General features: G+C 43.9%; 3 protein-coding genes across 3 annotated transcripts in view; 1 reads left to right on the top strand and 2 right to left on the bottom strand.

Moving 5' to 3' along the window:
• Positions 1 to 1,689, bottom strand: part of UBE4A (ubiquitination factor E4A) — a 35,192-nt gene extending 33,503 nt beyond the window's left edge. The window contains exon 1 of the mRNA XM_032428000.1: positions 1,593 to 1,689. The gene's annotated coding sequence lies outside the window, so the exon portion shown is untranslated. The remainder of the gene's footprint in view (positions 1 to 1,592) is intronic.
• A 4,562-nt stretch (positions 1,690 to 6,251) lies between these two features.
• CD3G (CD3g molecule) lies at positions 6,252 to 14,134 on the bottom strand. The gene is made up of 7 exons (XM_032428012.1): positions 14,053 to 14,134; positions 9,627 to 9,650; positions 8,923 to 9,150; positions 8,195 to 8,326; positions 7,525 to 7,568; positions 7,043 to 7,126; positions 6,252 to 6,405 (listed from the first exon to the last, which is right to left on the bottom strand). The coding sequence occupies exons 1-6, from the start codon at positions 14,105 to 14,107 to the stop codon at positions 7,061 to 7,063; spliced, it is 549 nt and encodes a 182-aa protein (XP_032283903.1). The 5' UTR covers positions 14,108 to 14,134; the 3' UTR covers positions 6,252 to 6,405; positions 7,043 to 7,060.
• A 1,231-nt stretch (positions 14,135 to 15,365) lies between these two features.
• On the top strand, positions 15,366 to 19,084 carry CD3D (CD3d molecule). The gene is made up of 5 exons (XM_032428015.1): positions 15,366 to 15,547; positions 17,609 to 17,827; positions 18,279 to 18,410; positions 18,706 to 18,749; positions 18,953 to 19,084. Exons 1-5 carry the CDS (start codon positions 15,493 to 15,495, stop codon positions 19,016 to 19,018), a joined length of 516 nt encoding a protein of 171 aa, XP_032283906.1. The 5' UTR covers positions 15,366 to 15,492; the 3' UTR covers positions 19,019 to 19,084.
• The last annotated feature ends 4,019 nt before the right edge of the window (positions 19,085 to 23,103 follow it).

The raw sequence follows: 23,103 nt of genomic DNA, 5'->3' as shown, positions 1-23,103 counted from the left end.
ACTTTTAAAAAGTTTCACCGGAAACGGGAAGAATGATCACTTGATGGGAACCTTTGTGGAGATGTCAGTATAGATACGTTCCATGGTCTCACAAATATAACAGTACCTAGATATTACCTACTCCCAACAGGTCTGATAAAATAAGAACCCTGATATTTTGTTTTAATATTCAATGTCACCAATTACTCATAATCTCCTATTTTCAACTGCCATACAGAGATACAGCACCATCCTGTTGTCAGCTTTTGGGATGGTGCCACCATCAATCCTTAGGAGCTTTTGGATTTGATTACTTTTTTAAAAAAGATTTTATTTATTTGAGAGAGAGAGATTGCACATGAGTAGGAGCGGGGGGTGGGGCATAGGGAGCAGGGAGCCCGAATTGGGGCTCGATTCCAGGACCCAGAGATCATGACCTGAGCCCGTCTGATGCTTAACCAACTAAGCCACCCAGGCAACCCAGATTTGATTCCATTTTAATATGTCCTACTTACTCGCTGCAAGGGTCTACATCTACAACAGCTATTTACTTCCAGTACTACAATCACCCTCCCCACCCCATTCAATCTTTTGTTTATGAACAGTACTGTTAATCCCTAAGGACCATTGTCAGCCCTTAAAGAGGTGAGCACGCAAATGTTTTAACATCAGACTTGTTATTGCTTTTAGGAAAATACGTAGAATACTTTGTAAAATTGGACTGGCAAAAATCGAGCTCTGTTAAACCATACTTTTTAAGGTCTCTGTCCTGGTGAGACATTAAACTAAAAATGAATTAAAATGTTTTCATTGTTATATGTTCCACCCCAAAATTCTTTCAAGTCCCGCCAAAGTGGCAACAGATCCTAACAACACATCGACAAGCTAGAAGGATCTTCTCAAGTCAAAAAGCCAACAGCATTCTTTCCTGGGTCCCATTTTATCTCAGGAGGGTTCCCATAGGAGACCAAAACAGTGAGACTAAACGAGTCCTTACTCTGGGAGCGAAAAACTGATCCCAAAGAGAAGATCCATCAAATATAAGCTCCAGAACTGCGGTTACTCAGATTATTAGTGTCTTCTACGCCCTATATTCGTGAGGGAGCACGAAGCAGAGCGCCAGGAGAGTTTTGAGTAGTGAACTGATCACCTGCCTTAAAAAATGTCAATTATCTTGCCATATGTATTCAACTGGTTTGACTGCTGCGACTCGTGCTTAATTTCCCCTTCTTTGGCATCTGGCTATTTGTTGTCTACGCTTTGCATTTCATCTCTCCAGGGTCCGTAAGGGATTCGCCGCGAAGAGGGAGACCCACCCACTCGGCGCTCCTTTCAGAGAAAGGAAGTCAAAGATAATGCAAGGCCAGTATTCTGGCCTTTTCCTGGAGGGGAATGGCAAAAAACGGTAGAGGTGCCAGAAGCTTGGGCACTGTAAAGGGGTCCCAAATCAGACAGGGTCGAAGTTCACGAAGGAGAGGGTCAAGAGTCAGGAAAACACAGGAGAAGGAATTTGGAGGCAAGAGTGCAGAGACCTGGAGTGGCATTCAACTAGGAATAGAAAATCCCATCGCAGACTCAACGATCCCCTCCCGTCAAGCTATTTCCTCTCTTACCAGAGCCTGAAGGGCCAGCAGCGACGACACGACAAGTCTTAGCGGCCGAAGGATTCCCACTTCCGACTCAGCACAGCAACCGGAACTTACATCATGACCAAGCGCCGGGCCTCGTGGAATCTTATCCCGGCGCCGGAAACAGGGTGTGCCGCTCTGCGCGGGGAACTGGCGCGCAAACAGCTCCACGGCGCACGCGCTAGCTAGCTGGGCGGGGCGGAAGCGGCCGGAAGTGGCCTTGGGCTCCGGCCGGGGCGGGTCCGGGGCGGGTCCCGGGACGGTTGGTGGGGCGGGAGCATGGGGGTGGTTGGTTTGGAGCTTGGTGAAAAACGAGGCGGGTTTTGAAATCGGTGTATAGCCGGAGGCTATGACTTGGTGATCCTTGGTGCCGCTGGCAACCTCTGTGGGTTTTTGCTTTCTATTTTTCCCGCCAGTGTCATGCCTTTTTGAAGCCGCTTCTGTTACTCTTCATAGATTATTATATGAGGCAACAACAACAGCAATAACAGCAATAACGATAACAAAGTTTTGAGCTCTTATTAGGTGTCAGGCAGTGTGCTAAGATATGCTAGTGTTGGATTTCAGTTTTATCTGTAAAGTGGTGACAACATGCGTGCTACAAGGTTACTTTGAGGTATACAAAGGCAGTGAAAGCAGCATACTTTTCCAGAGTGCAAGTGAAGGGGCGCCTGGGTGGCTCAGTCGTTAAGCGTCTGCCCTCGGCTCAGGTCATGATCCCAGGGCCCTGGGATCGAGCCCCGCGTGGAGCCCCACGTGGAGCCCCGCGTGGAGCCCTTTGTGTTCCCTCTCTCGCTGTGTCTCTCTGTCAAATAAATATAATCTTTAAAAAAAAAAAAAGTGCAAGTGAAAATTCATAGAATGAGACAAAATATTTGTAAGTCATATGTCTGATAAAGGATTAATGTCCAAAATATATAAAGAACTATAACACAACAACAAAAACAAAAACACACAGTGATTCAAAAATGGGCAATGGACTTGAATAGACATTCCTCCAAGGAAGATACACAAATGGCCAATAAGCACATGAAAAGATGCTCAATGACACTAATCATTACGGAAATGCAAATCGAAACTGCAATGAAATAATACCTCACATCCTTTAGGAAGTCTATTATCAAAAAAATGGAAAATAAGTGTTGGCGAGGAGGAGAGATAAGGAACCCTTGGACATTGCTGATGGGATTGCAAAATACTGCAGCACTTTGGGAAAATTTTGGTGGTTCCTCATATAGTTAAACATAGAATTACCATACGATACAGCAATTCTGCTTCTGGGTATACACCACAAAGAATTGAAGGCAGGGACTCAAACAGATACTTGTACACCAATGTTCATAACAATATTATTCATAATAGCCAAAAAGGGGAAACAACCCAAAATGTGCACTGACGAATGGATAAACAAAATGTGGTATATACATACAATTGACTACTATTTAGCCTTAAAAAGGCTGAAATGCTAATACATGCTACAACATGGATAAACCTTGAAAACATTATGTTATGTGAAAAAAGCCAGACACAAAAGGACAAATACTGTATGATTCCACTTATATGTGGTACCTAGAATAGGCAAATTCATAGGGATAGAAAAGTAGAGTAGAGGTTACCAGGGGCTGGGGGAAGGGAAGAATGGGGAATTATTGTTTAATGAGTACAGAGGTTAAGGTGATGAAAAAAGTTCTTGAAATGGTTGGTGGTGATGGTTGCACAGCATTGTGAATGTACTTAATGCCACTGAATAGTACACTTAGAATGTTTAAAATGGTAAATTTCATGTTATGTATACTTCACCACACACACATATACACACACAGAGCTCTGTGCAATCTTTGAATGCCTGTCTTGTTCCAGCATTATACTAGTTTCTGAAGATACATTAGTAAAAAATACACAAGTCTTTTCCTTCCTGGAGCTTACAGTCTGGTGACCGTGTAACACCATTTAAAATCAATGGGAACAAAATGGATCATTCAAAAAATAGTTCTGGAATGGTTGGGTAGCTATGTGGTGTGAAAGTTAGTCAATATGTTAGGCCTTTACATTAAAATTAATTCAAGATGGATCATTCATTTAAATGTATAATATGAAACCATAAAAATGTCAGAGGAATTCATAGGAAAACTTTCTTTTTTTTTTTAAAGATTTTATTTATTTACTTCACAGAGAGACACAGCGAGAGAGGGAACACAAGCTGGGGGAGTGGGAGAGGGAGAAGCAGGCTTCCCGCAGAGCAGGGAGCCCGATGTGGGGCTCGATCCCAAGACCCTGGGATCATGACCTGAGCCGAAGGCAGATGCTCAATGACTGAGCCACCCAGGTGCCCCCATAGGAAAACTTTTTTAAAAGAATAATCTTTTTTAAAAAAGATTTTATTTCTTTATTTGAGAGAGAGAACAAGCAGTCAGGAGTGGCACTCCCCACTGAGCAGGGAGCCCATTGTGGGGCTCAATCCCAGGACCCTGAGATCATGACTTGAGCCAAAGAGAGATGCTTAACTGACTGAACCACCCAGGTGCCCCTAAAAGAATAATCTTAAATTGGGGAAGACCTTTCTAAATAGGAAACAACCTAGAAGCCATAAAAGACCAGTGAATTCTACTATATGCAGATAAATAAAATGTACATAGAAAACCAATCATCATCAAGTCAAAGAACAAATACCAAAATTGGAATAATATCTGCAACTAATATCACAAACAAAAGATCTAATTTCCCACATATGTAAAGGGCTGTTGCAAGTCAATAAGAAAAAGATAAAAGGATATGAGCCTATATATCATGAGAAGGAAAAACACATGGTTCACTTCCATTTTTAATAAGGAAAATGTAAATTAAAACTACACTGAGATGCCATTTTTAACTTATCAGATTGGCAAAGTTCAAAAAGTAGGGAGTAAAAGGCACTCTCAATTATTGTTACTGGGAGTAAACACTGGTCCAACCTCCATGAAGTGCAATTTGGCAATATTTAATAAAATTACAAGTGCAAATACATTATGGCTTCCAAATCTCATTTATTTGTATTTGTTATGAATTGTCGTAAGTATGTTCAAAATGACATTTGTCAGAAGTAAACCTATGGAACTTTAAAAACTACAAAAAGAAGACAGGAGAAATCATCATGACCTTGAGTTTGTCAAAGATTTCTTAGGCATGACATCAAAAGCACAATCCATAAAAAAAAAAAGGGTAAAATGGACTTCATCAAAATTAAAAATTTTGTGCTTCAAAAGTCACCATGAAGAGAATGAAAAGACAAGCCACAGACTGGTCGATGTATTTGTAAATCATATATGTAATAAAGGACTTGTATTCAAAATATAGAAGAACTCTTTCAATTCAACAGTAAGACAAAGAAACAACCCAAATTAAAAAAAAAGATTTGAAATAGATGTTTCACTAAAGATATAAGAATGGCGGACAAGCACATGAAAAGATGTTCAACAACATTAATCATTAGGGAAATGCAAATTAAAGGTACAATAAGATACCATTTTATACCTAGAAGAATCGGCTATACTAAAAAAACAAAGTAACAAATATTGGTGAGGATATGGAGAAACAGAAACCCTCCTCCATTGCTAGTGGGAACGTAAAATGGTACAGGGAATTTCTTAAAAAGTTAAACAAATTTGCCATACAACACAGCAATTCTTCACTCCCAGGTGTCAATCCCAGAGAAATGTAGACATGGGGTGCACACAAAGATTAGCGTGATCTTTGACATGAGATTGTCCAGCACATTTTATAATTAACAGCATATTGTATAATTCCATTTATATGAAATGTGTAGAAAAGGCAACTCTGACAGAAAAGAGATTAGTGGTTGCCTGGGGCTGAGAGTGGGAACAGGGAATGACTGCAAACAGCAGAAGAAATCTTAAGAGGGTAATGGAAATGTTCTAATGATTGTGTTGATTGCACAGCTGGGTAAATTTTGTAAAACTTACTGAGAACAGGAGAAATTGCTTAAAATGAGTGAATTTTATAGCATATAATTTATACCTCAATACAATTATTTTTAAAATGACATTTATACAGTGTTAGTCATTGCAGTATTTTAAGAGCAAAATATTGGCAGTAATATTTTGTCCATTAATAGAGGACTGATTAAATAAATCATAGTGAGTCTGTGCAATGTGGTTGCATTAAAAAAAAAGGCGCTCCTTTACTTGCTGGTATGAAATAATCTTAAGTTTTATTAGGCGAAAAGTGCAAGATGTATAGCATGGTACCATTTGTGTGAAAAATAGGGAAGGGAAGAATAATGTGTACTTAAGAGTTTGCTTATGGAAAAAAAAAGAGAGTTTGCTTACGTATGCCTAGAATACCTCTGATTTATAATACCTTATATACCTAATAAAGATATATAAGAAACTAGAATATTGTTTGTCTCTGGAAAGGACAGCTGAATGGCTGGGGATGGAGGTGGAGGGAGACCTTCATTGTATATTTGAACCATGTAAATTATGACTTATACAGAAGGTAAATAAAAATTAGAACTTTAAAAAAGTAACATTCAAATAGAGGGGGTTATTTGACCTTTTCAGTTTTCTTTTACAGAAAAATTACCTCCCAATAGGTGGCGCTCCTGCAACACCATCCATATTTTTACTTTACTTTTAGTTTATTTATTTTGAGAAAAATCCAAATTTGCCCTGATGGGCTTTTCTTCTCTATTTGTCACCTTTGGGAGACTTGAATCTAGATTTAGGGCTGACCGTCTCTTTGCTAGGAGTGCTCCAAAACGTATTGCCATGTTTCTGAGAACTATTCAAAGGGAGAACACCTGGATTGAAAAAAGAAAAAATTGGAATTGGTTCAGAAAACCAAATAGTGCTTGGGTCCTGTTTTCCTGGTTGAAACTTGATTGATTGAATCAGAACTTCTGATTGATTGACTGGTTGATCAAAAGGTTAATATAGGTCAGTGGTTCGTAACGAATGCTGATTTTGCCCCAGAGGATACACTTGAAATATCTGGAGATACTTTTGATTGTTACAACTGGGGATACTCCTGGGATTTGGTGGATTGAGGCCAGGGATGCTGCTAAAAACCCTGCAATGCACAGGACAGTCCCCTCATGACAAGGGACTATCAGTCACCCACCCTCTCCTAAGCTTATAGCTGTTTGGAAAAAGGAGATAGACTTGGCAACAGATGGGAAGGCAGGTAAAGGAAAGGTGTTTTTTTTTTTCTTCTTCTAGAGAGTGAGAGAGAGTGAGCGAGCACTGGCGGGGAGGGGGAGAGGGAGAGGGTGAGAGAGAATCTTAAGCAGGTTCCGTGCTGAGCACAGAGCTCAGTGAGGGGCTCACAACCCTGAGATCATGACCTGAGCTGAAATCAAGAATCAGACACTTACCCTACTGAGCCACCCAGGCGCCCCAGGAAAGGTAATTTCTTAGAATTGGTGTAGAAGGACACACCTACTTTGAGTCCTGAGTTCAGTTTTTCCTCAATCGCTTTCCTTCAAGGTGGCCGTATTGGTCATTTTCCCGATCTCTGAGGGGCTAGAAAGGACAGCACGGTCATAAACTCACTTTCCCTCCTCCTCTGTGAATTAATTTGATGCATATTTATTGAATGCTTTTCATGTGCAAGGCTTTGGAGTGGGTGCTTCACTGTCCTGGGGGTGGAAAGAGGACAAGGAGGGTGGAGGCTCTGTATTCAGTTTCTTTGTGTGTCCCTCTCTCTGTGTTCTTCAGCTTTTTCTCCCTGGATCCTGACCTCAATCTCTCTCAACCTTTCTCTTCATTTCATCCATTCTACCCAAAGTGCAACTATGTAATCATTTGGTATTGCCCTAAGCAGTTCCTTATCTGTATAGTATCCTCTGAATAACTTGTCCCCCATCCCCCAATTGTACTACTAACTGTAGCAGTGTCTCTTTCATTCCCCCTTCCCTTACCTGGTAAAGCTGGTCATTGGACAACAGAGTCTGCTTGTCTGAAGCTACAAAAAAAAAAAAAAAACCGCAAGGTAGAATGGTGAAGAAATTGGGTTATATTCACACACCGGAGCACTAAATAGCAGTAAGAGTGAAATACATCTACATACAGCAAGGCGGAAAGATCTCACAGGCGTGTTTTTTTGAGTACCAGAGGCACACACACAAGAGTACTTCTGGAGTCCATTGACATAAGGAGTGAAAACAGGCAAAATTAATCAACGTTCTTAGAAGTCAGGCTAGTACTCGCTTTGGGGGAGAGGCACAGGCTGGAATTGACCACAAGGGGGACGTCTAGGGTGTGGGTAATATTCTCTTTCTTAAACTGGGTGTTGGATTCGTGGGTAAGTTTGCTTGTTTAGCTGTATGCTTGTCATTCATGCATGTTTCTCTCTGTAGGTTTTGGTTCAGTTAAAGAGTTTTTTTTTAAAATCAGAGGAATCGGAGGAAAATCAGAGGGAGGTGGATCTCGAGACAGGTAATTATGCTGTGGACACACCAGTGTCCTTTACACCCAATTGGGCTAGATGGCAATACATGCCCACCTCATCTCTTCTATTGGGTCTCTTTGGTAGGAAGGAAACTCAGGGTCCCAGGTGGTCTCATCTCTTACTGAGGAACCTTCTTTTACCTCTTGACTGGCGAACTCCATCCTGTCCAGCAATGAAGTAAACCCCGACAGCAAGGAAGAAAATGCTGAAGATTTCAGCGAAGACAAAGCCAGATACAGTGCCTGCATTCAGGTCAATGCAGTTCTGACACACTGTGGGGAAAGGGAGGGACAATACTCCGTCAGGGTGTGAAAGTGGTTCTTCTGAATCTTTTACTCTCACCTACACGTGCTAATGCCTCCATTTGGGGTAGCAGATTCCTCTCTCTGTGCAAGGTATGGTAAGGGAATTGCCTGGGAAGATCCCCGGACTAAGAATGCAATACACTTGATATCCCTCTGTCCCCCAGGCATCCTAGGGAAGCCTATATAGTCTGACCACCAGGAACTATGTGAAATAGAAGGAAGATCAGATCCCTTTCTCCGTGGTCAACTGCCTTCTACATTTCATTGCTGCTCACCTTATAATCCCCTCTGTCTCCCTGGGCTACCCCAACTCAGTTTATATGAATAGCTGACTGCTCCAATCCATGAAGGCCTATCCAAAATTAAACCAGGTTTTACAGGACTGGTTATGCTTTTCCAAGAAGATGGGGGAACTGTCTTGTTATATTCAAAAAGAGGCACGCTGAGATTAAGAGAACGAGAACCACTGAGTGTCTCTTCCCACACTCACCAGGGATAGGAAGCCCACCAGAACAGCAGTACTGCTTAATTGGACAACAAACAAACCAAAGGGGATTACATACTTCTGTAATATACTTGGAGTGGTTTTGAAATGTTCTTTGATCCTTGACACTGATATATCCCTTGAGGGTCCATGATACTGCTTCCCAGATCAAACTTGTTTTTATTTTTATGCGAGGAAGTTGTTGCCTTCCCGTCTTTAAACCATATGATATTTGTGTCTTTTGAGTCACAAATCAGAAATACCGAACCATCTTCTCGATTGCCATCTACTTTTACCACAGGAACTTCTGAAAAGGGAAAAGCCACCGTCTGTTAAGGATCTTTCCTCTGAAATTTTCCCTGCCCCAAGGTATCACAACAAGACCATTGTAGTGGTGGTTCTCAAACTTTAATGTGCACATGGACCACATGGGGAATCTGGTGAGAATTTCAGATTCTATTTAGTAGTTCTGGGAAGGAGATGAAATGGGGCATTTCTAACATGATGCCAATGGTGTTGGTTCATGGGTCCCACTTTGAGTAATGCCTAGCTGCTGGGGTCCTGTTTCTACTCCAAGAACTAGAGAGTTAATTGTTTGGCTACAGGAAAGGTGCCCAGAAAGGTCATGACTGGCCACTCATTTGGTTGACAATGAGAGGTTTGCTATTATCACTGATCATCCCATCCCCTCTGTCACTCAGTCCTATAGGACTATTAGCATAGGAACCATATTTCTGTGAATTTTCTCAGTGTTTGAGGATGTAAAGAAGCCATTCAGCCTACCTTCTTTCTTCTGGGCTATAGTACCTGTAGAGACAGAAGAGAGACAGAGGATCAGCTGGGCATGGAGTTGTCCAGATGCCCTGAGATGTCATTTCCTTGGTCATTTGAGGCCAAGATAGATTAGATATCCTAATCTCAGAGAGTGGGTAGTATCTAGACTTACTTCCCTGGGTTGTAGCCTACATCACCAAATTAAATTCAGGGTGTTGTATAATAAAGAATTTGTCTGGTCTTTATCATGGATTCCTAGGAGGGAATTTCTAAAGCCTTGGAATTTCATGAGTGATACGGGTGTCTTTTTTATTCTTGGCGGGCTTTTTTTTTTTTTTTTAAGATTTGTTTATTTATTTGAGAGAAAGCACGGGAGAGCACATGAGGGGGAGAGGGCTTGAGGGAGAGGGAGAGAGAGAGAAGCAGACTCCCTACTGAGTACGGAGCCCCACTCACCCAGAGATCATGATACAAGCCAAAATCAAAAGTTGGACGCTCAATGGACTGAGCCACTCAGATGCCCCTTGGTGGGCTTTTGGACCATACATGAATTTGTTTTACAAGATGACTCAGGATGGGTCTGGTCAAGACCCATGTAATCTGGGAATTTGAGCCCTGGGAGGGGAAGGGAGCTGGAGATTGAGTCCAGTCACATGGCCAATAATTCAATTATACCTATGTCATGAAACCCCAATAAAAACTCAGTGGAGGGGCGCCTGGGTGGCTCAGTTGGTTAAGTGTCTGCCTTCAACTCAGGTCATGATCCCAGGGTCCTGGGATCAAGCCCTGCATTGGGCCCCTTTCTCAGTGGGGGAATCTGCTTCTCCCTCTCCCTCTGCCTGCCACTCCCCCTGCTTGTTCTCTCTCTCTCTGTCAAATAAATAAATAAAATCTTAAAACAAAACAAAACAAAACTCAGTGGAGGTGCCCCTGGGTGGCTCAGTTCGTTGAATATCTAACTCTTGGTTTTGGCTCAGGTCATGATCTCTGGGTGGTGAGATCAAGCCCCGGGTTGGACTTTGTGCTGGGCACAGAGCCTACTTGAGATTCTCACCCTCTCTCTCTGCCCCTCCCCCTGCTCCCTCTTTCTCTTAAAAAAAAAAAAAAAGTCAAGAAAAAAAAAACACCTCAGTGGAGCTTCCTGGTTGGTGAATGCATCAATGTACCAGGAGCGTGATATATTCTGATTCCACAGGGAGAGAGCACAGGAGCTCTGTGTTCAGGGCCCTCTCAGACCTCACCTTATGCATCTCTTCATTTGGAAAATCCTGATTTTATTTTTTATAATTAAACTGTAATAATAAAGGGGTGCCTGGATGGCTCAGTCATTAAGCATCTGCCTTCAGCTCAGGTCGTGGTCCTGGAGTTCTGGGATTGAGCCCCGCGTTGGGCTCCCTGCTCAGCAAAGAGCTTGCCTCTCCTTCTGCCCCTCACCCTGCTCGTGCTCTCTCTCTCTCAAATAAATAAATAAATAAATAAATCTTAAATAAAAATCTGAACTGTAATAGTAAATATGGTGCTTTCCCGAGTTTTGTGAGTTGTTCTAACAAATTGTTAAATCTGGGAACCCTCCAGATTTGTACCCAGTTTGTCAGAAGTGTAGGTGGTATAGGAACCCCTGAACTTGTACCTGGAACTTAAAGTGAGGGCATTCTTGTTGGGCCCAGTGCCCTTGACCTGTGGGGTCTGATGTTAACTCCGGATGGTTAGCATTAGAACCATACTGCAATATACATAAAGGTATTGCCTATTACAGTCTAGAATGCTCTGTTTTTTTTAGCAGCTAAAGCTCTGGCAAAAAGTGGGGTTACACTAACTAAAGACTTCTAAAGTCCTCAGCCTTGGTGATCCATTTTTTTGTAGGAACCCTGGACATACTAGGGGAGGTAGCTATTCGATAGCCCTCAAATATGTGTCAAAACTCAGAGTAGTAGAGTTGCACTGGTAGATGGACTACAGAGAACTAGCACCGGAATTCAGTTCAATTGGATCGAATGCAAACATTTACCATGCACTATGATGTACCTGGCATGATTAAGCAATGTGAAAAGATAAGAGTGGTGATACAAAGAACTAACTCGCTGCTTCCAAAGAGTTTACAATGAAGTAGGAAAAATAAATACACATGTAATTAATATAATAGAACTTAGAAATTATCTTTAGTACTCATGTGAATGCATTTGAAAGGGGCTAGAAGCTATTGATTTTGCGCCAGAGTCAGGGACAGGGAAAACTTAACAGAGAAGGTGACATTTGGTTGGGCCTTGAATGATTAGGTATTCACCGGACAGAGAAAGGCATCCTGGGGAGAAAGAATAGCTGAGCAAAGACACAGGTTGGAAAAGGACAGAGAGGTAGTGTGTCTAGAGGTGGAGTGTGTGATGGGGACAGATGAAGCATGAATCAAAGTACGAAGGGAAAAAAAGTATGATGGAAACAGTTGGAAGGAGTCAGTTGTTTTAGAACCTCTTGCAGGACTGAACCGATTATTAATAGTACCTAACATAGTGTTTGGAACATGGTAGGAGCTTTATATTTGTTGAATGAGTGCATGAATGAATGAATGAGTGAATAAAAGAAAAAAAAGGCAAGGCAAACAGTTACGCAGATTTCTCACCAGCGGTTCTCCCTGACCACCTGATCATCATGGGAGGAACAAAGAGGCCCCTCGTTCTAACTCTGATTCTATAGGGGAGAGGGTCCAACTGATTGCTGACATCCTTTAATTTTGTTTCTCTGAGTCTTCTTTCTTTTTAGGATTTGAGAGCTCTTGTATCCAAATTTCCTAGGTTGACTTGTAAGAGGACAGAGCCCGTAGGAAGGAGGCATCCTCCAAGTTCACACAGCTCATAAGTGGCTGAGCTGGACCCAGAGCTCAGGTTTCTGTTGCTCTTTCTGCTATATCTATCTGCCTCACACAGGCTTTCAGCCCTGCCCCTCTACCTGTGTGGTCTTTAGTGGCTCTTTTCCCATTTTCTGCAGAAATCATTCTAAACTCTCACTATCCTCCTCAAGTCCCCCACTCAGCGATCACCCAGCTCAGTTTCAGCAAGCGACATCGTCTGCCACTTAGGTCGTTGAGAACATGGATGCTGTAATGATTCTCTCCAGCTTCCTGCCCATCTACACGCCTACCCATGGCCAAAGCCATTTGCACTTCATTTCTCCTCATCTCAGAGGGTAAGTTTGCCTTCTCCTCTGTGTCCTTGACCCCACTCTTGACTCCATCCTTTCAACATCAACTCCAGGAACTTACTCTCTCTGTTTTCCTTTAGCCTAGAAATGTGCTCACATTTCTCTCACACTCAAAAATATTTCATCTTAGATCCTATTTCCTTTTCTACTTACCCTCAAACTCTCTTCTCTTCTCATCCAAACGTCTTTAAAAATAGGCTATAGTTGGTGTACTTAATCACCCGCCCTCACCTTCTACACATTTCTATTCGGTTTCCACTCATACTACCCCATTGAAAGTGTTATAAATCATCCATGGCCTTTATTTTGCCAAATCCCACAGGCTTAAACTTTTAAACATATTCTTCTATCAGCAGGACGTCTCTATAATATTTCATTATTGGTGATTCTTTCCTTCTGGAAGCTCTCTACTCCCTTGGTTTCTATGATATTGCACTCATCTGATTATCCCAGCTCTTTGATCGTCCTCTTATCTCTTTTCTGAGATGTTTTTCTCTAACTGCTCTTTAAAGGTTAATATCCTCTCAGTTCCATCCTCAGCCCCTCTTCCTCACATCTCACGTAGTACTTGTATGATTTCAACAACTTTCGTGGTTTTAGCTTCCCCCAGTGTGTGGAGAACCATCTCTAGTCCAGATTCCGGGCATCGACCCAGTTCATCCACTTCCTGTTGCTTATTTCCAACAGAATATTCATATAGGCATCCTATATAGCACCTTTTACTCAGTCTGGTGACACTGAAGCTTATTTCTCCAATTAGACTATAAGCTCACTAGGGCAGAAGCTTTTTATTCATCCTTATATCTTCCTAGCCTATCATGTAATAGGATCTCACTCATATTTGTTGACCAGTTGACCAACTGACCAACTGAGTGAGTGAATGCCTTATAGGTCTCCTCCTAACTCCAGCTCTGAGTTAAGGAACACATATTTTCTCTTTTCAGGTTCCTGGCCTGTGTCCCTTTGGGCTACAAGCAACCTAAGATGGCGGCATCCGGGTCCTCCCTCTAGCCAGTAAAGTCCTTTGATTTCATTTCTTAAGAGACAAGGACCCCAGCTCTCCCATGGGACACTGCTTCTCTCTAAGAGAGAACAATAAGAGGCTTCATTTTTGCCCTTCCTTCTCAGAATTCTAGTGCGACAGCTGAGGTAGGCTTGAGGTTAGAGATCCCAATAGGCTTCCTCTCCCTGTAATGACCTCTTCCCCTGAGCCTTTCTCCGGACTGCCAGAACCCCGTACCTTGAAGAAGAGTCACAGCCAAGATGAGGCCAGCCAGATACTTCCCCAGCTCCATGTCAGTCTCTGCCTTTCCTCCCGAAGAAGCACTAAGCAACTCCCAGCAGCCAGCCTGCCTTAGAGCAGCTAGTCTGGCCCCGCCCAGCATCATTCAGGCTGGGGCCCCTGAGAGAAGGCATGAATCCGGAGCCACCACCCTCTACTTCAAATGTGGGCAGCGAGGGGCCCCAGCGAGGCTGCAGGTGCATATGTATCTTGCTTTCTGTGAAGGAGTAGAGAATGGAAGGTGGTGGGAGGGAAAGGCGGAGAGTGATGGATCCCCATCTCAGAGACAGCTTGCACAGAGAAACCCCTTGGGTTCTGGGTAGGAGATGGCTTGGGCCCATTTCTTCATGAGAGGGGTAAACATCTCTGCCACCGCTGGTTGCTAGGACGTCAGCTGGTTGTTGCTTCTTGCTAGAACTAATGAATTTAAGTGAGAACACTCATGTGTGCAAGGCTGGAGCTCTGAGCAGAAAACCACCACAATCCAGGCCCTTGTTCAGGAATTTTTCACTGCTCTTTTGAGACAAGATCATCAAAAAGGTGCCTGCCTGGACAAGAATAGGTAGGACAATTGCAACGAGATAAGCCCTACATTTCCAGGGGCCAGAGCTCAATCATACTCTGCCTGTGAGTCAATCATACTGTTATTAATAACTATCTCTTATTGAGCAAATGTGATATATCTCACGCACCAGGCAAACTTTTTGTCCGAATCCTTATTGGGATACTGAGGAAATTAGGCTCTGAAAAATTCTGTAACTGGCCCAGGGCCAGTGGGTAGGCAGTATTAGAGCTGGGATTCAAATGTCTGGTTTCGGGAGCTCCAAAGCCCAACCTCTCACTGGTAAGAAGCTACTTAGTCTGGTGCCCCAGGCTGCCCAAGGAGGACCTCGGGCAGGGTCCCAAGAAAGACCAGAAATGGGAGGAACCTTGCTGGTATGGCTTATGGGATGGGGCTCACACTTTCTCTCAAGGGTTTTGAGAGCTGGCAGTTTTCAGGGGGTGAGTAAATGTAGTTACACTGTTGACAAAAACTCTGAAATTACTGGTTTTCATCCATGACTCGGGAAAGAACATCCTAAATCTTCTTTTACTTCCTAGAGGTCTAGGCAATCTTTTCCACATTCTCTGCTCTCTCTTCCACCTCATCCCCAAGCTCAGTGCTCGGAGAAAGAGCAATTTGCACCTGCTTCCTTCCTACCCCACCCCCAGTCTACCCCTACCCTGACAGTCTCCCATGATCAACGGCAGAGAGCAGAGAAATAGGCGTCTTCTGGTTCCTCCCCCGCCCCTTTAACTTTTTCCGGGTACCCGTGAGTCAGTTGGGGGAGGGCATCTCTCACCCTGGCTGATAGTTCTGTGACCCGGGTCTACCTACTGAAGGAATTCTGCTGGAAAATGGAACACTGTAGGTTTCTGGCTGGCCTGATACTGGCTGTCCTTCTCTCCCAAGGTAAGGCTTCTCCAGGTGGTGGGGGCATCTTGGAGAAGGGACCTGAGAGGGACATTAGCACCTGGACTGAGCCCCACTTGAAAGTCCTTCTCAATGCTAGCTTTACTTCACCAGGCAGAGTTGTCAAGGAGGGCAGGGTTGGGATGTAGCACAGGGTTTGGGCTTGGGAAACAGGCTCTTGGCTTTGACTGAGTCCAGCTAGGTGAACATGTTGGCCTTGAATGTCTCTCTAAAGGCCTTAGGCCAGAGATCTGCAGGAAATGTGCAGTCTGCGGGGGCCTGAGCCTAGGGCTGGTAAGGGAGCACTATTCCTTCTAAGACAGAGAGTCTCTGGGATCTAGGACTCTTAGTCATTTGACCATCATTTGTCACCACCAGGAGCCATGGCCCAGTACTCAGGGGGATGTTTTAAGAGAAAGTTAACTTTAGGTGGAGAAGGAAGGAGGGTAGATCTGGAGTGGTAGGATGATCAACTCATCTTGGTTTGCCTGGTGTTAAAACTGATAGTGCTTTGTCCCAGAAACCCCCCAATCTCAGGCAAACTGGGACAAATGCTTTGGGATATCCAGGATTTCCAATGGAAAGAGATCCCCATGGAAAGCGTGGCTGTAGGATGTGAAGCATCTGATGTACATGTATCTTCCTGAGATATACTCATATAATCTTGGCCTGCTTGAGACACATGAGAAACAGCTCTTTTGGGGATTTTCCAGAGGATGTTCTTGTATTCAAATTGGTAACTGAAGATGAATTCAGGGAAAATCTGGATTCCACTTTTCCCTGGGATTGGAGACACAGATCCCCTCTGTGGGCTATGGAGATGCTCTCAGTCAAAGGAATCCAGTGGATCTAGAGAGGTGCTGTGCATACCTCCAGCCCTTAAGCTCCCTATAAGTCTTGACTTGTATGGAGCCCCAAGAATGAATTTGATAAAAAAATTTTTTCTACCTCCCTCCCCTTAAGCAAGGGTAGAACAACTAAAAATCTTTACATGAGATTTGCCCTGGGTCTCCTTCTGGAATAATTCATACCAGCTTCTCTCCTACTCCAACCATCACTGGTCCCGGGAAAGACTTTAGTAGTGAGAGTCCCATTCTCTTGGTAGTTGGGGCAGGGGCAAAGAGGGAGGGAAAAGGATGAGAAGTTGAAGTGGGAGGGTTGTAGATGGCTGGGAAGTAGAATTAGAAGTTTTGTTGGAGGGGCACCTGGGTGGCTTAGTCAGTTCAACGTCTGCCTTCAGCTCAGGTCATGATCTTAGGGTAAAGGGATCGAGCTCCTCGTGGAACCCCTCGTCGAGCCCCTCCTTGGGCTCCCTGCTCAGCAGGGAGGCTGCTTCTCCCTCTGCCCCTCCCCCTACCCCCCTGCTCCTTTTCTCTCTGTCTCAAATAAATAAATAAAATCTTAAAAAAAAATAGTTTTGTTGGAGAACAAATGTGGCCATCTCCAACCAAGGAACGTTCTTCTGCCTTTCCATATCTCTTGGGTGCTTCAGCAGTCTACACTCCCCTTCTACTTCTAATCAGTGGTCTGAACTCATTTCCAGGAAGGTTCTTGGATCCGCCCGGCTCTACGATTTCCTCTTTTGCTCCATGTCCATCAGGGTCTGTGCTCTGCTCGGACTGAATCCTTGCATCGTTCCTGGCCCCTGCAGTTCATGGGGAGTCTCCCAAAGCCTTTTTCTTGTGACTTCTGTCTCTCTCACTAGAAACCATAAATTGTCCTAGACTTAGAAAGTGGTCCTTTTTTGGGGCGCCTGGGTGGCTCAGTCGTTAAGCGTCTGCCTTCGGCTCAGGTCATGATCCCAGCGTCCTGGGATCGAGCCCTGCATCGGGCTCCCTGCTCCGCGGGAAGCCTGCTTCTCCCTCTCCCACTCCCCTTGCTTGTGTTCCTTCTCTCGCTGTGTCTCTCTCTGTCAAATAAATAAATAAAATCTTTAAAAAAAAAAAAAAGAAAGTGGTCCTTTTTAAGTATAAACCTCAGCAGAATAAGGCATCTGCTGCAGACCAAACAGCTGGCTGCAATCATGGTTGGGCTTTATTGTTGTTGTTGTTTTCCCTGTAGTGAGCCCCTACAAGATAACCGTGGAGGAACTTGAGGACAAGGTGTTCCTGAATTGCAATACCAGTATCATTCTGGTAGAGGGAACGAGTGGAACACCACTCCCACATAATAAAACGTGGAACTTGGGAAAACGCATCCTGGACCCACGAGGAGTGTATAGGTGCAAAGGGACAGATGAACAAGACGACAAAACACCTTATATGCAAGTATATTATCGAAGTATGTGCCTTCTGGACCCTTTGAGTTGAAATGAATGGGACCTCTGGATATGAGAACCTTATAGCCAGAGGGGACTGTGGTGGACCAACCTGTTCTCTAAACGAAGTGGGGGTCACTCTTGTAATGGTAGGAGCCAGACTTTGGAGCTTAACTAATGGAAAAAACAGCAAGGACCTTATGACTCAAGCAGTAGAGGCTTGGTTGGGAGAGTGGTTTGGCCTTGCTGCCTTGTTTACATTCTTACAAAGCTGATACTGCCTCTTGACTCTTCTCAGGGATTCCTTGGGATTAAGGGCAGAGGGGGATGTAGCCAGGGCATCAGCAGGCCTTTCTCCAGGTATCTTACTGCAGTTTAGGTCTTGGTGTGAGGTCCTGGGGTTGCCCTAGGAGGCAGAGATGGTTCCTGGTCTTGAAGGCTCTCCAGCTCTCCTCTGGCCCCTCTTCCCCTCAGTGTGTCAGAACTGTGTGGAGCTGGACTCAGCCACCCTGGCTGGTATCGTCATCACTGACGTAATCGCCACTCTGCTCCTTGCTTTGGGAGTTTATTGCTTTGCTGGACATGAGACTGGAAGGCTCTCTAAGGGTAAGTGGAAGGGACAGAGTGTGTGTGTGTGTGTGTGCATGCACATGTATGTTGTGGGTGTGGGTATGAGTGTGCACCTGCTAAGACTGGGGCTGGCAGTGGGTTGTGTCTCATGTTGGAGTCACTCTCGCATCTCCTAAGGACTCCTAAAACTGGTTATTGGAAGACTTGTGCCCATATTGCCCATGCAGACTTCTGAGGGTACAACAAGCTGTAGTCCTCCTGCAGTGGTCATGGGGTCTCAATGTCCCATCCTCCTAGGCCCTTGATGACTCTTTCCCCCTGTTTCTTCTAGCTGCTGACTCTCAAGTTCTGTTGGAAAATGACCAGCTCTATCAGGTGAGCCCTAAAGGGAAAGAGACATGAATGGGAGGGGGTGAAGAGCCTGACGCTAGGTGTTATGTGTACGGATGAAGGGTCCTAGTGGGGAACTCATCACTGGCGGGGCTGGAAAACTCAGGCATGGGCTCTCATCTCTGGGGCCTACTGGGGTCTTCCCTGGAGAAACTAACCCTGCCTCACTGTTCCCTCTCACCTCCTAGCCCCTTCGAGATCGGAATGATGCTCAGTACAGTCATCTTGGTGAAAACTGGCCTCGGAAAAAGTGAACCTGAGACCGGTGGTTTATGGGAGTATCGACTGTACCTTCTTCCCTTGCTCAGCCAATAAAGATGTCTTCTTTCACTCAGCAGGTGCCTGGACTTTTCAAGGCTCTCGGGCAAGGCATGGGAGTTGTTCTGCCTTGGCTGGACCCTTGCCTTCCCTGTCCACCTGTGTCCTTCCTTCATTGCTTCCATTCCTCTGCCCCAGATGGACAGTGTGATGGGCAGTCTCTCACCCCATTCTGGCCCATTGGTGTTTCTGGCCCGGTGGGCTCCCTGGGGATGGGGTCTGCTCCACCACACTCCCTCAGATACTTGTTGCCTCCAGCCCCCTATTACAACCCCTGAAGGGCTTTGGTTTCCTTACCACAGTTGAGGGCAGGCTGCTATGTTTACAGACCCAGCCACACAGAAGTTTCCATGACATCATGAGCAGAGGAGGTGGAAATATCAAAGGCCCAGGAGATCACTCCTTTTTTTTTTTTTTAAAGATTTTATTTATTTATTTTATTTATTTGACGGAGAGAGACACAGCGAGAGAAGGAACACAAGCAGGGGCAGTGGGAGAGGGAGAAGCCGGCTTCCCGCCGAGCAGGGAGCCCGATGCGGGGCTCGATCCCAGGACCCTGGGATCATGACCTGAGCTGAAGGCAGACGCTTAACGACTGAGACACCCAGGTGCCCCCCAGGAGGTCACTTCTTATCAAGACCTGGAGAGCATGTGCGACAAAAGTCCCACTTCTGCTAAGGGGCTGGCCTTGGCTTTATGACCCCCATGGAGTGGTAGCCACTAGCTGTGAGGAGGTTTCAATGTAGAGGCCCGTTCAGGAACCTTTACTCCTGTAGAGAAGGTACCATTCACCTTCCTCTCCTTGGAATCTGCCCTGTCCCGCCCCTGTCTTCTGCATGATAAACTAACACCAGAAACTCTTCATTACCCTTCCTCACCCGCTTGGAAAGCTGGAATTGGGGAGTGGACAGGGGCTTGGGATATTTTCAATGGATGTCATCTTCAGCTAGTGGGTTGGTGGTGGTTCTGAAACCTTGGGAGCCTGAAGGATTTATTAAAAACATAGACACTTGGGCTCCACTCTAGGCATGTAGCCCCCAGGTGATTCTGAAGCCCCAATATAGAGAGTCTCCGGTTTAGAGGAAGAACTGAGGCCACTAATGCTTTCGTGTCCTTTATGCTCGTTCCTGTCTACCACAGGGGCAACCCTTCCTTTTGTTCTCTGAGTTATGGTAACTGAGAGAACTTCGGGACAGTTTAATAAGAGTGGGAGTTTCCAAGACCAAGGTTCCCAAAGTGGGAAAGAAAGAATGAACAACCACACAGCCAGAGATCTGGATGATTCTGCCCACCATTTTCCTGAGCTATACACAGATGCTGATTTTGTTAGAGACAGAATGAACTTCCAATGTACACAGGCTTCATTCGTGGTTATGGCTTTACACCCTTTACATCCCTAGGACTGTAGTCCTTTGCAGCCTGCCTCCCGCTTTCCACATTGGATCCCTCCGCCTTGGGGAACTTTCCGGTGACTTCTACTGCACCCAGTACTTGTCTCCTTCCAACACCTTGCACACTTCCCTTCACCTTGTAGTCCTTGTAGGCTCTTATATCCCCCCATACCTCTCACTAGTTCTCAACATTGCATGCACTTGGGAATCTCCAGAGCTTCTGATTATCTTGGGCAAAGGCATCAGGACTTTCGAAATGGCTTAAGGTGATTCCATGGTGAAGCCAAGGTTGAGAAAACTGCCCTCCACCTGAGCCCTTCTGGAAACTTGTGTCCTTTGGTTCTCTTTTTTTGTGCCGTTTTTTGTTTTTAAAGTTATTTATTTATTTATTTATCAGAGAGAGAAAGAGAGAGCAAGAGAGCACAAGCAGGGGGAGTGGCAAAGGGAGAAGCAGGCTCCCCGCTGAGCAAGGAGCCCAATGCAGGACTCGATCCCAGGACCCTGCAATGATGACCTGAGCCGAAGGCAGACGCTTAACTGACTGAGCCACCCGGGTGTCCCTCTTTTTCTGTGCTTTTAATAAACAGCTTTACTGGGGCGCATGGGTGGCTCTGACATTTGAGTGTGTGACTCTTAATTTTGGCTCAGGTCATGATCTCAGGGTTGTGAGATCGAGACCTGTGTTGGGCTCTGCACTCAGTGGGGAGTCTGCTTGAGATTCTCTCTCTTCCTCTCCCTCTGCCTCTCTCCCTACACACACACTCTCTCTCTCAAATAAATAAATCAATCTTAAAAAAAAAAGCTTTACTGAGGTAAATTGACAGGAATAAACTACATATATTTAAAGTATAAAATGTGATGTTTTGTCATATATACACTCGTGAGACATCACCACAATAAAGGTAATGAAGATATCCAACACCTTGAACAGTTTCCTTGTGCCCCTTTGCCTGCAATCCCTCCCTTATCCCTCTACCCTCCAGGCAACCACTGATCTGCTCTGTCATTATAGATTAGTTTTTGTTTTTCTAGATTTTTATATATATAAGTATACTAATGTAACATGTACCCTTTTTTGGTCTGGCTTCTTACACCTCAGCATAATTATTTGAGATTCATACATCTTGGTACATCTACAATATTTTATTCCTTTATACTGTCCAGTAGTATTCCATTGTATGGATATACCACAGGATATTTATCCATTCACTTGTTGATATTCTTTTGGATTATTTCCTGGTTTGGGCTATTACAAATAAAGCTGTCATGAACATTCACATATAAGTTATTGTGTGGACATATGCTTTTATTTCTGTTGGATAAATACTCAGGAGTGGATAGGCTGAGATGCAACTTCAAAAGAAAGTAGTTTGGCTATTCTAGGTCTTTTGTAATTCCATGTGAATTAGCTTCTCAGTTACTACAAAATGCCTGCTGGGATTTTGATCAGGACTGTGTTGAATTTATAGATCTGCTTGGGGAGACTCAACATCTTAATGATATTGACTCTGCCAATCTACAAACACATCTTTTGTCAGATTTATCCCTTAAGTATTTTATATTTTTTTATGCTCTTTTATATGGTATTTCTAAACTTTCAATCTCCAATTGTTCATTGATAGTATCTAGAAATATAGTTGTTTTGTATATTGATCCTGTACCCTGAAAACTTCCTAAATTCACATATTAATTATAGTACCTTTTTTTTTTTTTGTAAAGCCCCTCAGAATTTCTACATAATGATCATGTTGCTTGTGAATAAAGACAGTTTAACTTTTCCATTTCCAATCTGGATGTATTTTACTTCTGTTCCTTGGCTTACTGCGGTGGCTAGACACCTCTAGTACAATGTTGAATAGAAGAGAAGTGAGGATATTTTTGCCTTATTTGTGATCTTAGGGGGAAACATTGTCTTTCATCATAAAGGATGATATTGGCCATAGGTTTTTCTTAGATGCTCTTTAACAGATTGAGGATATTCCGTTCTCTTTCTAGTTTGCTGGGGATTTTTAGTAAAAATAGTTGAGTATTGTCAAATGCTTTTTCTGCATCCACTGAGATGATTATATGGTTTTACTTCTTTAGTCGGTTAATATGATAAATTACATTGGGGCATGATTTGTTGCACCGAACCTGCATTCCTGAAATAAACTGTTCTTGGTCATTATGTATTATTCTTTATTATATATATATATATTTTTTAAAAGATTTATTTATTTATTTATTTGACAGAGAGAGAGAACGAGAGAGGGAACACAAGGAGGGGGAGTGGGAGACGGAGAAGCAGGCTACCTGCTGAGCAGGGAGCCTGATGCAGGGCTCCATCCCAGGACCTGAGTCGAAGGCAAAGGCTTAATGACTGAGCCACCCAGGCGCACCACCCCCTTTCTTAAGTAAAGTCTACCCCCAACGTGGGGCTTGAACTCATAACCCCAAGATCAAGAGTTGCATGCTCCACTGACCGAGCCAGCCTGGTGGCCCTATTCTTTTTTTTTCTTTTTATATATTATTAGATTAAATTTGTTAAAATTTAGTGAAGAATTTTTGCATCTATTCATAAGGAATATTTGTCTGCAGTTTTTTTTTCTTGTAATGTTTTTGCCTGTTTTATTTTTTTTTTTTAATTTTAT

The sequence above is a fragment of the Phoca vitulina genome, unplaced genomic scaffold (genome assembly GCF_004348235.1).
Source record: "Phoca vitulina isolate PV1807 unplaced genomic scaffold, GSC_HSeal_1.0 scaffold38, whole genome shotgun sequence".
Lineage (NCBI taxonomy): Eukaryota > Metazoa > Chordata > Mammalia > Carnivora > Phocidae > Phoca > Phoca vitulina.
Note: the sequence above shows the minus strand (reverse complement) of the source record. Positions and strands in the feature narration are given on the sequence as shown.